The sequence below is a fragment of the Crocodylus porosus genome, unplaced genomic scaffold (assembly GCF_001723895.1).
Source record: "Crocodylus porosus isolate Cpor-Errol unplaced genomic scaffold, CroPor_comp1, whole genome shotgun sequence".
NCBI classification, from domain to species: Eukaryota; Metazoa; Chordata; order Crocodylia; family Crocodylidae; genus Crocodylus; species Crocodylus porosus.
In genome coordinates, this window is record NW_017728943.1 from 21,743,075 (window position 1) to 21,756,502 (window position 13,428).

At 45.9% G+C, this 13,428-nt stretch overlaps 1 protein-coding gene across 1 annotated transcript in view; it reads left to right on the forward strand.

Moving 5' to 3' along the window:
• ING4 (inhibitor of growth family member 4) overlaps positions 1 to 6,972 on the forward strand; it is a 25,080-nt gene extending 18,108 nt beyond the window's left edge. Inside the window, exons 2-8 of the mRNA XM_019548930.1 lie at positions 3,401 to 3,472; positions 3,639 to 3,805; positions 4,044 to 4,158; positions 4,484 to 4,592; positions 5,040 to 5,187; positions 5,799 to 5,860; positions 6,095 to 6,972. Of these exons, the coding sequence (XP_019404475.1) occupies positions 3,401 to 3,472; positions 3,639 to 3,805; positions 4,044 to 4,158; positions 4,484 to 4,592; positions 5,040 to 5,187; positions 5,799 to 5,860; positions 6,095 to 6,134 (713 nt within the window). The 3' untranslated portion in view covers positions 6,135 to 6,972. The remainder of the gene's footprint in view (positions 1 to 3,400; positions 3,473 to 3,638; positions 3,806 to 4,043; positions 4,159 to 4,483; positions 4,593 to 5,039; positions 5,188 to 5,798; positions 5,861 to 6,094) is intronic.
• Positions 6,973 to 13,428: the final 6,456 nt, after the last annotated feature.

The window sequence follows — 13,428 nt, forward strand, 5'->3', positions numbered from 1 at the left end:
TTTTTTTTTGTTCCTGCAAGTGCCTCTTGCAGTGTCTCAGAGGGGTTTGAGACGCTGCAAGAGGCACATACAGGCTCGTTTGAACATGCTCAGTAGGTCCGGATCAGCTTGAGGAAATTACTTGTCCTCATCATTTTTTACTACTTCTTCAATTTTGGAATTGTCTGCAGCTTTACTAGAAATAATGTTACGTTTTCCTTAAGTTCTTTGGTAAAGAGATATTGCAAAGCATCGGGCAAGAACAGAACTGACTCTGTTTTGCTGTGTTAAAAATTAACATAGATTTGCCTAAATTTTACTAGTTCCTGAACTCTGAAAATCATCACTTGAACCTTCTTGGTTAGAGGGTTGGGTTTTTTTGTTTGTTTGGTGGTTGTTGTTTTTAAAAGAGCGGCTGCTAAATTATCTGAAGTCTTTCTGTACTGAGCATGCTCTACCACTAGTTTACAAGAACTGAACACAACTGCTGCTGTGACTGCTGCTTCTAGCAGTCAGGGGACACCATGCACTAGGAATGAGAAATGTTTTTCTTCTCTAATCTCAGTTCTCCACAGGCTGGGGTCCTGTAATGAGAGGGATAAATCAGCTAGACTAAGTGCAGCAGGGGTGAGGAATAATAGGTGGGATACATGGAGGCTGTAGGGAGAAAAAGTAGGTACCAGAGGAACAGAGACAGTGGGGGGCAGAAAGGCTGTGGAATAGTAGCTGAGACAAGTATTGGGAGGGACAGGCTGCATAGAGAGACAGGGAACAGAGGCAAACAGTTTGTTTGCAGGAGTCAAGAACAAAGGGCAGTTGACAGGGAAAGCCCTGTAACCACTTGAACATACCCCTTCCTAGAACTTGCAGTAGAATCCAGGATTCCTGAGTTTGAGTGTCCTGTGCCACTGTTTGTGTGTCATTTCCCTCTAAGGTTGTTCGACAAAGCACAACCGTCAGCTGTTGCTACTGATTATTCTGTCTAGACCATATCTTAGTTTGTTCATGAAAATGTCATGGGTGACAATGTCAAAAGTCGTACTGAAGTTGGCTATGCTTTCTTTATTTGTCTTTTTGCTTAGGACAAATGGTGTTTTTTTTTCTCTCTCTCTCCCGTCTCTTGCTAGCTTTATCTCATTTTGTGCCTGTGCCTTTTCTCCGATCTTTACACCCGCATACTTAAGATTCTTTATTAGCCTTCAGATTGTTACACTACCTCCCATTGGTTCTGGTCTACCTTGTTAGTCAGCTTTTGTGAAGTCCCTCCTTCTTCTGTACTGTCATTGGTATGAACTCTAACATTTCATGATTCATCACATTCACCTTCAGATTCTCAACCAGTTGCTCCCCATTCAGCAAATCAAGCAGCAAATTAAGAATGCCCACCCTTGTTGGTTTCTGCACCATGTGTACCAAAAAGTTGTCCCCAACAAAATCTGAAACTTGATGGACTTGTCTGTGCTCTGCTGTGTGAAATTTCCAGCTAGTTGCATGGTAATTAAAAGGTCCTTTTACCACCAGGTACTGTGATTTGGATAATCTCAGGTACTCATTTAAAAAAAAAGTTTTGTCCATCTGCTAGTTTGGTGCTCTCTAATAGATATTTACAATGACATCCCTTGCTGTTTTCCCCTTTTTATTTTGGCCCAAAGACTTTCAACAGGTCCAGTTCTTACTTTGTTCTGGACCTCAGAACACGTGCACGTCTCTAGATATGCAAGGCAGTATATCATCCCCTTTTCCTTTCCCGTTCTTCCAGAAAAGGTATACCCATCCATATTCTGGTCCTATGAACTGTCCCACTAAGTGTCACTTAACTCAGTGAGACCATCATTTTGTGTGTGCTAGGACTTCCAACTCTTCCCAGTTATTCTCCATATATCTTTCCATTTGCATTTGAGATTACTTAATACAGAATTTGGCAGACTTCTTTCTGGCAGCAGCCCAGAATAACCCTGCTTGAGTCTGAGGTAGGTCAGTGCTAGGGCTCAGCTGTAGCTGCCACTTTCCCTGTCACCCAGTTGTGGCACCTGTGAACCCCCTTGCCCTCCTCCACTGTGGTTCCACTCCACTCCACCACCAGAATCCCCTGAGTCCACAAGCTGCCTCCAGTGGTTCCACAGGATGGATTTAGTCCATGGACTGTAAGTTGCCAACTCCTGACTTGACAGATTGTCCCACTACTGTCCTATTTGCAACTTGATTATGATTTCCTGTGTTCCCTTCTGTTCTGAGGTCTTTGTACTGATCAGCCTGCTTTTTATTTACCTATGGGCTTTTGTTACTAGCTCCAGTCAAATCTAATTTAAAACACTAGGTTAATGAGTCTATGAGCAAAGTTACTTTTCCTCCTCTTTGGTAGGTAGACCCCATCAGCTCAGCAACCATGGTCAAAGAAGCCAAAGCCCTGCTGCTACATATTGATCTCCAGGATGCATCTGCCCCTGCTTGGGCCCTTACCCTTGACTAGAAGGATAGATGAGAACTCAGCTGGAGCCCTAACTGGAGTTTTACCAGGGCATGTGAATTGCAATAATCAAGCTTGGAAGTCATGAGTTCTTAACTCAGTGTGGTCAGATCTGACTTGATTGGACAGGGTGTGGCCAAGAAGAAAGCAGGCACTTTTTGCTGGTATGGCCATTTGTGCATCCAGAAGTCAAGTGAGGGGTCAACCTTTTTGGCAAGCCTGCCACAAATTAGCCCCCAAACCTCCCTGAATCCCACTGTGATCCCCTCACCTTCCCAATCTGCTGCTTTGCTTTCTTCTTTTTGCCCTGTGTTGCCTGTTTCCTTCCCCAGCCTGCTGCATTCCATTTGTGGCACATGGGCCAAGGTTGGCTAACCCTCCAGTAGGGTAAGTCTGAAAGGACCCCATGGCTGTGAATAAAATAGCAAGAAGATACATTGGGAATGAATTGCTGATCTCTGATTTTGAATGATCCATTCTGAGCCTTGCTGCCAATCTGTAAAAGCGGTTCATGGTTACAGTTGTGTTTTAAGGTGCTAAACCGACTAGGCTGAAATAAATTAGGTTGCAGCAGGCCAGAACAAAGAACATGGGACTGGGAGATAAGATTCTTGTACTTGTTTCCAGCTTTGTGATTTTACTTGACCTAGCACAAGTCTCTTCTCATCTTTTCTTCAATCTTCCTGTCTCTCTAGTGGGGATATCTATGTCCATCCACCTTTTGGATGGATCAGTAGGGAACAGCCTTTGTTTTGAGATGTTGGCTTAAAAAACATCACTATATTAAAAATGCAAGATAAAAGAAAAAGTTGAGTTTTGGGATATACATCTTCTAGTATAATGAACTGACTAGCATGTTTGTGTCAATGCTGCTCTCTACTTGATGGAATTTGTGTTTATTAACTCTGTGTCCTAGACAGCCTGACCCCTCCATGTGTCCTCCTCTCTCTTCAGGCATTGAGAACCTACCATTTGAATTGCAGAGAAACTTCCAGCTTATGCGAGATCTGGACCAACGAACAGAAGGTGAGTGTCTGAGATGAGACCCAGAGTTGCATGCTGTGACAAAGTAGGAAGCTTCCACTGGTTAGCTTTTCTTTCCCTTATATCCACTGTAGTGGCAGGCTTTTTCTGCCTGTCCTAGGAGAAGACATTGTGATTATTGTTGACAGTGAGCTTGGTTTTTTTTCAGACCTCAAGTCAGAGATTGATAAACTGGCCACAGAGTATATCAGCAATGCGCGGACTCTGTCCTCAGAGGAAAAATTGGGGCTTCTCAAGCAAATCCAGGAAGCCTACGGAAAATGCAAAGAGTTTGGGGATGACAAGGTTCAGCTTGCCATGCAGACCTACGAAATGGTAAGAAGAAGAGTGTTGGGGAGTACAAGGTGGCTACAGTCTGAAGGGCTGAAAATCATGACCCAGTGATTTGTATTCCTGATTCAAGGAGTACCTCGAGAACCCTGGTTCTGTTGGGAATCCCCGGCTTCCTTGGTGACTGATCTCTGCTCTTTGTCCAAGTTGTTTCTGCTCTATTGTCTGGGTCCCCTGGGATTCTGTGCTCTGATAACACTGTTGCTCATTGTTGCCTAAACAGGTGGACAAGCACATCCGGCGGCTGGACACTGACCTTGCCCGTTTTGAGGCTGACCTGAAGGAAAAACAGATTGAGTCAAGTGATTATGACAGCTCCTCCAGCAAGGGCAAGAAGAGTGAGTCCCCTACCACTGGGGGCTGAAGGCAGGGGGCAAAGGACCACAGAAGTAACAGGCATGGAATGAAGCCTTGGAGGGCGTGGCAGGAAACAGCACAAAGGCTGTTACAGTTTGAGGGGGAGAGACACCTCAAGTAAGGCTGATAAAGAGATGGCCCAGAGAGATGGGGGGAGGGAGGTTTATGTGGGGTGTCCCAGAAGAGATGATGGGGCATGTGACCCAAAGACAATAAAGGGGTGGGTGTCTTAGTGTACTAAAAGGGACTGCTTATAGATATCTCTTGCTAGCGGGCTTAATTTTTCTCTTTTCCTGTTCCTACCAGAGGGCCGGGCCCAGAAAGAGAAAAAAGCTGCCCGTGCTCGCTCCAAGGGAAAGAACTCTGATGAGGAAGCACCAAAGACGGCTCAGAAAAAGTTGAAACTTGTCCGCACGTGAGTGATGGGGAGACCCAGGAGGTTGGGTACAGCATTGCAATTCAGATAGACTGGATGTTACAACATGGGTGTAAAAGACTGCATCTGGTGTGAATGAGGGAGAAAGACCATTCCAGCTTGCTTATTTCAAATCAGCTTAATCGGTCAGTTCCTGCCCAATGTCCTGCCACTCTATGGGTTCAGACCAGGGGTTAATCATTCCACTACCTCTTCCCTGCCCTGGGGAAGTGAAAGCAAGAGCCTTGGTATAGCTGCAGGAACTCCTAATGGAAGTAATCTCCTTTTTCCTGGCTGCAGGAGAAAAGGTCTGGATAATTGGAGCTTTCCTGTGGGGACAGGACCCCAAGATAGTGGATTTGTGGGTGTACGTGTAGGATCTTAGGGATAGGTGATGCAGCCCTTTCCTGGTGACCCTGCTGACCTGATTCCCCTTTCCCCCTGCAGAAGCACAGAGTATGGGATGCCCTCAGTGACTTTTGGAAATGTGCACCCCTCAGATGTGCTGGATATGCCCGTGGACCCCAATGAACCTACCTACTGCCTCTGTCACCAAGTCTCCTACGGAGAAATGATTGGCTGTGACAATCCGGATGTAAGAGACCTGTATTTGGTGTGAATAAGTGAGAAGGGATTAGTGAGAGACCCTCATGGTGGGAATCTGGCTCTGTGTGAATCTGATGCATGCCTGAATCAACAACATTGTAAGGGTGTATCTCCAAATAGTATGAGAAGCAGGGTTTTCTGTGGTGATATCTTTTATCAGACCAACTGTATACTTGGAGGAGAGGTGACAAGTTTTTGGGCACACACTGCCTTTTCTTGGGTCCTCTTATACACTTTCTGGAGTATCATGGCTGCAGCAACGCTGTAACCCATCTCCAAATAGTGGGATGGAGAGGGGAGGGAGATACTTATCAAGGGGAATTAAGAAGGATCATGAATTTGGGGAGGACCCTTAGAGGAACCAACTTTTGTGCTGGTTGAACTTGGGACCAGGAAGGAGGGAAGCTTCATAACAACATAGAAATTAGGCATGTTTCTCTATCCCCTGTTCTGTGTTGCACATTAACATGGTCTCTTTTACAGATTTGTCAGGGAAGCCTTATAATTAAATGATCAAGGGGCCTTTGGTAGCCCCTAAATTACATGTCAAGGATGGAAGTTCCCCTTTATGAATGACTTCTTGCTTTCTGCCCCTACCAGTGCTCCATTGAATGGTTCCATTTTGCTTGTGTGGGCCTGACGACAAAGCCAAGAGGAAAATGGTGAGTGCATTCTGAAAGCAAGGACACTGCAGGTACTAAAGGGATAAGGGGATCTCATGAGTTTCTGGAGAGGGAAAGCCCTGAGTAGGGTATTTAGAAGTGATCCCATTGAAGATTAATTGGGGATCATATGTACATGGATCTTGGGGCTGCTAGAGAGGGTCAAATGGAATCTTTTCTTGGAGGATCTCTGTCACATTTTAATGTCTGCTTCCTTTTTCCCCTTCCTACCAGGTTCTGCCCTCGTTGTTCCCAGGAGAGGAAAAAAAAGTAAAATCCTCTGAGCCCTTGATGCTGCAAGAGCTCCCTTCTTCCCTGCCATGGTCTTACTGCTGCTTCCCCAGCCCCTGGGACCTTGACTGGGGGAGGAGTCTTGTCCTCCTTGTGCTTAGGGCCACCTCTGAATGGTTTGGGCCCTCATAACAGTTCCTGTGTGTTCTGTATCCCCTGCTGCCTCCAAATTCCTATGGGAGGTCCTCTGTTTGTGCTATTCAAAAACAGATTTCTGAAATGGAAGGAATGAGAGTAGCTGGGTAGCTCCTAGATTTTCAGGGGCTGGGATGTTTACTTGATTTCCCCATCTTCCCTTCAGCCCTCTCAGAACTCATTGTGTACATCTTTCCTTCAGGAAATGAGATGTAGAGATGCGGAAAGGGAAGAAAACAAGTCTTCCCTAACTTTACAGGTCTGTGACTTCTTCTTTCCTAGTTGTCTCCTTCAGGAGTGACAGGGAGTCAGACCATCTTTTAATCTGGTGGTTTGGTTGAGAAGTTAGATCTTTTTACATCCGCCCTGCCCTGCCCTGTTCAGTAGTTCCTTCTAGCATCAAATGGTCTCTGCTGTAGGGAGTAGGGGAGTATTTAGAGCCAGCCTGAGTTTCTTATTCATCTCCAGGGCTAATCCCCTAGGAATGGGAAATGCATTGCAGGAAGGAGGAAGCATCTGTGAGCTCATGGGGAAGGATGGCTCCATCCAACCTGTACTTATGTGACAGTCACCCTTCCTTCCTTTTTGCAGTTGGGTTTTTCTCTCCTGTTGGTGATGGGAAGCATGGAGATCCAAACCAACTCATGAAATGTAGAATTAAATAAAACCCACTGAAACAACCGTTACAGGATTTATCTGTTTTTTTTGTGGCAGCTGAATCTGGATTTGGACTTCATAGACAAATGGTGACAGACACTACTCTCTTGCTCAGTGAACAGCCTGGTTCAGGTACAAGGCAGACAAGTTTTCTGACCTAGTCCCCACCACCACAGTTTTTCTTTGCCACTGCTTCTTCCCATCCCTGGCTGCAGTACTGGTGCAGCTCCTAGCCTCTGTGCAGTTCCTTGCTGCTTGGCCCAAGTGCAGGTGCAAACACAAACCCCTGCAACCAAACCACAGGATTGATTAGGTCAGAACACTGCTTTAGTTGATCCTCTCATACTCCCGGCCTAGCTGCCTTCACAGATACTGTTCTGTATGAGATGTAAGGAGAAACATGACTTCAAGATGTAAGCATCCTTACCAAGGGGACGTGGTTACATTAAGGAGTTGAACATGGTGGGGAAAGAGAAATTTCCCTTTTGCATGAAGGTATGAGCAAATTAACCACTTATTGAGGAGACCGTTAAACCTCTCCTTGTTTACATTCAGTTGCCATCTCTAGGACAAAGTGAGAGGGTTTGCTTCTGCCCTCCAGAATAATTTAAGTGTCTCATAAGTTTGGTACTTTAACTTGGGCAGCGTTTATTTACAACCAAACACATTTTTAAAAGAACAGTAGTTCTTTCTCCTGATATGATGTGGTCCTGTATATGGGGGTACCCTACCTCACCTCATCAAATGAATGAGAACGTGTGGAGAGCCTTGCTGTTTCTTCCTCGTCACAGCTGTGCTTGGATGGTGGTGGCAGATCCTGTTGGAGTGAGGGGGCAGTAAGTCTGATGTTTCAATGGGTTGGGGTCAAGTTTTTTTCTCTCCTTATTTGGATGCAACCCAGGTTACCTGAAGATGAGAAGTGGTCCAAAAAAGGAGGAAGATCCTGGTTTTCTCAAAGAGGTTCAGTATCAGGGCCCTGACCAGACTCTCCAATCTGGAGATAGAGCCCAGAGATCTCTCAAACTTCCCTGGACAGAGACATGAGCCCAAAGAAAAAACAAGGAAGATAAATTCAGTGGCTGAATTTTGTAAAGCTGGTAGGAAGACCAGCATTTGGGAGATGGGAGAAGAGAAAGAAGATCAGATGTAGCAAGACCTGAACAGGTTCAGCTATGGAGAAGGAAAGAAAAACAGTGTTCTTGGAGCTGTTGCTGAAAAAAGAGCAGAAGTTTGATTATGTAGAGCAAAAGAGAGGAGACAAAAATATGTAGAAACCTGGGCATCTATTCCTTATGTTTCAGTTAATAAGATCTCTAAATTATTCCTAAAAAGGCTTCATCAAGGGTGAAGCTACATGCTTTCTTAAGTGAGGTGGTTGTGTGTGGCTCTGGGTATACAAAAGCTATAAGCCTTAATTGCATAATCACAGCCTATTTCTTAGACAGAATATCCTCCCTGGACCTGGACAGCCAGTCAAAAGTTTTGGGTTTTGTACATCACTTCTGTTAGAAGGAGTTTGGGGGGTTTTGATGTACATTCTTTGTAAGCAGACAGGATTGCAAAGTCCTGCTTCCCTGAAAGAAGGACTCAAACAGGAGCCCTTTCCTCACAGCTTCAAGCCTCTCTCAGATAAATCAGATTTCTCTAACTTTTTTTCTGTCATGTGCTTATCCAGCCATTGCCAGAGGTGTTTTTGTGTGGTCCTTCACCTTCCTCTTTGGGGTTTTTTTGTTTGTTTTTTTTTCTATTCAGACAGTACTCAGGAAAAACCCTCCATGGCCATGAGTATAGTTCCAATTCCCAAGTGTGCCTTTTATTTTGTGTGGTGACACATCTGAGTTTTGATTTTTTTGGATACTGCTATTCTTCATAAAGCATCTTAACTTTTACTGTTATCTTAAATGGAGAACTGGTTATACATTCCAGGTTCAGTGTTATAGGTTAGACAAGGTATTAATGTACCACCTTTCCCTACCACTGTAGAGTAGTAACATATACTACTACTGTGTACAATCCTGTACATGTCAGTAAAAATCATGGAAATTTTGTATAAATTATGGTTGCATAGAGCAAGAAATCAACTTATGTGAGAAGCTATGAATACATGAAGTAACAGGCAGGGAATGAAACATTGGAGGTTGTGGCAGGAAACAGCATAAAGGCTGTTACAGTCTGAGGGAGAAAGGGACCTCAAGCAGGGCTGATAGAAATGGTACAGAGAGAAGGGAGAGATTTATGTGGGGTATTTACTAATTCCCAGTTTTCTGTTAATGGTTAAGATGTCCTTTGCTTTTTAATAAGAAGAAAAACTTGTAAGGATACTAAGCTGGTATGCTGTTTCCATCATAGCAAATATAAGATATATCTGCAGTGCTGTATGGGATTCTAATGTTGGAAAAAATTATGAACAAAAGTGATAAAGAAGAAAAACATAGACTGAAAAATATGTATGATACCTAGGGGTTCTGCAAGAGTTTCCTAGATGGCCAAGAAGGACAAATCCACAATTGAGAAAATAGAAAATGTTCATTGAAAGCCCACCCCAAGTGCTTGCAGAAAGGAAAGCTGCAATTAAAAATAGCAACACACAACATAACAGATGGGGAACATAAATATAAATTAGGAGTGTGAAATATGGAAAAATAAGACAAAAATATGATGTGAAAACCTATGACTAGGAGGAGAATGGACAATAAGGTACATATTACTATATATGTTGCAAATGTACATGTTACTGGTAGGTGCTGTATTTTGTTTGCAAAAAGTCATGCTGTCAACCACTAATTTAACGTTATGCTCTGTCAGAGTGAGATTCAGTGTTGTGTATAACCCTGGGTTAGGAATTTTTTTTTTAATTACTAAGACAATTTGTTACTGGCCCCATAAGACAGTAAACAAATGTCCCACAGAATGAAGTCTCCTCTTGTTAGCATGACTTTTCATCCTGTATGTTTTGGACATATGCTTAGAAACAGTTTGACCTATTCTTCAGAGAGATTTGCTGGTCTGTCACAACCCAGCAATACTAGTTTCACTGGTTAGAACTTTAATCCAGAAGCATTTGCATTCCAGTGATGCTGAATTGTCTGCAACTCTATTACTTTGTGTCACAGGGCATTGAAGTGCCTTGCTCCTAGAAAGAAGGACAGGTGCTGGTTGCTGGGGCAACTGCAGGTTGGTCAGCTGACCAGAAGGGGGCAGGGCCTGCCTATATAAACAAGCCAGGCTGAGGCCAGACTCAGTTCCCCTCTGGCAGCCGAGGAAGTCAGAGTTCTGTTGAGGCAGGCAGAGTACAGAAGCCTGATGGCCAGAACAGCTTCCATGCAAGGAGACCAGGTGGAGGAAGCCCTGGTAGGGATTTGGGGAGGATAAATAGCCTGATGGTTTAGAGTTTGTGTTTTAGTCAGGAGGCTTATTTTTGAGTTGCAGCTGATTGGCTTATGTTATTGCTTTTGGTTGTTACACCGGAGGACCAGGTAAGGCTGTAGGGGTTGGAGGAGGCCTCAGAGGGGCTCCATGGCGGTGTGGGGACCCCGGTGCCAGAGAGGGCACAGTATTGAGGGGGGGCATTGACCCTAGACCTGTGAAAGAGGCACGGGGGATTGAGGGCCAGGCAGAGCTGAGACCACCTGAGCTGTAAATGCCTTAAGACCCAAGGAGGGGATTTAGGGGGCCAGGCCCAGCTAACGTCACCTGAGCCTCAAGGGTGAGAAACCCCAGAGGGGGCTTGTATTAAGGCCCAAGGAGGGGATTCAGGGCCAGGCACAGCGACGGCCACCTGAGCCCAATTGCGAGGCTAAGCCCCAGGGAGGGTGCACGAGCGAAAAGGGCCTGGTGTGGGTTTGGCCTAGAGAGGCCTGGGAGCGTCCACGGGTAGCGCGGGCGACAGTAATAAAAGAGAGGACAGAGAGCGTCCGCGAGGGCGAACAGTGGTAATTGACTGCACAACGTCCGGAACATCCGAGAGGCTTGGGGCATGGTATCAGGGGAGGTAGGAGCCACGCGTAGGCCTTGAGGCGGGAGTGCACAGAATCACCATAGACAGGACACAGGCTGGAGTATGTCAAGGGTACCGTGACAAGGAGGATAAAAGGCAGCCTCCCTTAATACTTTTATCATCAAAGACTTGGGCGAGAACGAGGGTGCATGGACACTAACTTGACACGGTAGGGGGCACCAGGGGAGATCACGGCTGCTCCTGGGACCCTGCCCCATGACACTTTACATTGAAAAAAAATTGCCAGCTCCTCATTTTCCCCATTTTGTCTTTGTTGTAACCATTAGTTTTTAATATTCTAGTTGTGAGATCCAGCTCCTTTGTTGTAATTGTCTCAGCCGTACTAGACAACTTAAAGTTCACTGAGATGCCCAGAATACTCCTGGAAGTCTTCCAGGCCAACAGCAGGCAAAGTCTGGCCCATGGGCTGGATCAGGCCTGCAGTGGACTCCATTTCCCAGCAGCCTCTCCCTGCCCAGTTTCCACCAAGACTCCAGGAGTGGTGGGGCTGTGACAGCAGGGGGACAGGGTTTCCATGGAGAAGCAGCACTGGCAGGGTGCACAGCTGGGCAGGGAGCCGCTCTAGGGCTGGGGTCTTGTGGCAGTGACAGCATGGGCTGGAGCTGAGGCAGAGCTGCGATTTGCTGCGGATAGCACCTCTGCACCAGCTCTGGACCATGCTGTTTCCACCACAAGATCCCAGCCCTGGATTGGCTCCCTGCCCAGCTGTGCACCCTGCCAGTGCTGCTTGAGCTGTTCTCCATGGAAACCCTGGCCACCTGCTGTCACAGCACCACCATTCCTGGAGTCTCTGTGGAAACCAGCCACAGTTTGCTGAAGACTTCAGCGTTTGGCAGCTGACCAAGTGTACTTGACCACTGGCAGGAGGTTGTGTTCATGTTCCATGATCTTGTTTGAACTGTTTATTTATTGAGGCAACTACAGAAACACAATTCTACCGTAGGAATACTGCACAAGAATTGCATGAGGTAGACAATCTTTTTAGAAAGGATATAATATATATACCACAATTTTTATGAAAAATCACCTCTAGTATCACTATAAGTACTCTATGCAGCACTGGTCAGGCTGCAGCTGGAGCACTGCGTCCAGTTCTGGATGCCGCATTTCAGGAGGGATGTGGACAACATGGAGAGGGTCCAGAGGAGTGCCACTCGCATGATCAAGGCAGCAGGGCAGGCCCTGTGGGGAGAGGCTACGGGACCTGAACCTGTTCAGCCTCCACAAGAGAAGGCTAAGGGGGGGGATCTCGTGGCCTGTTACAAACTAGTCAGGGGGGACCAGCAGGCACTGGGGGAGTCCCTGTTCCCCCGAGCACTACCAGGAGTGACCAGGAATAACGGTCACAAGCTGGCAGAGGGTAGATTCAGGCTAGACATCAGGAGGCGCTACTTCACAGTCAGGGCAGCTAGGATCTGGAACCAACTTCCAAGAGAAGTGGTGCTGGCTTCTACCCTGGGGGTCTTTAAGAGGAGGTTGGACATATACCTTGCTGGGGTTGTTTGACCCCAGTACTCTTCCCTGCCATGGCAGGGGGTTGGACTAGATGATCTGCTCAGGTCCCTTCTGACCCTACCAACTATGAAACTATAAAGATTATATGTGTAGATACAACATTTGTTAATATTCAGAGAATTGAGCTAGAGACTAGTTAACTGGCTGGTGAATTTTTGTCCTCTAACTAGGTTAGGAATAGAATCCATATTTAAAAATATCTATCCTTTTTGTCTATTGCTAGGATGTCCCATACTTTAGCATACCACAATTTCAGTGTGTGTATTGGTGGGAGGAGGAAGTGATTCCTTTTACATGTGAGCAATAGATAACTTAGCAGCTAAAAGCAAGAAGAATATTAGCTTTTCATTCAACACAAAGTAAAATTCCTTCACCAGGGTCTTCATTGGATCCAAAGGATGCTATTACCCACCACTCTAGGTCAGTTGGTACAGATGCATACAGCCCCAAGAAGCATCGCCATGCTGACTATAAATGCACATCATTTAGCCAGCTATTCAACTCAGTAATTCCCTCTTAGAGCTGTTTCTTGACAACTTTTATTGAGGGCAGTGAAGCTTGGGTCCAGGTATCTGGCAGGGACCTGGGGCTGCTGGGCCCTGACACAGGTTAGTCTCCACTTCAACATGAATAAGTGCTTCTGACATGCTGATGCCGCAGTGAAGCTCTGCATTCAGCCCGTGTACCCTGGGGTTGGGTTATTGCTGGGTCCCAGCACTATACTGCTTGCCCTCTCTGGCCATGTGTAGCCTGCTCCTCAAGGAGAAGATCCTCAAGGAGCACATCTGTGATGGGTCGGCTTCAGAGATGATGCTCAAGGGCAACCAGCATGGTTTAATTAGGGACAGGTCAAGTCAGACCAACCTGATTGCCTTTTATGATCAGGTCACAAAAGCATTGGATGCAGGTGTCGCCGTGGATGTAGTCTTTCTAGACTTCAGCAAAGCCTTTG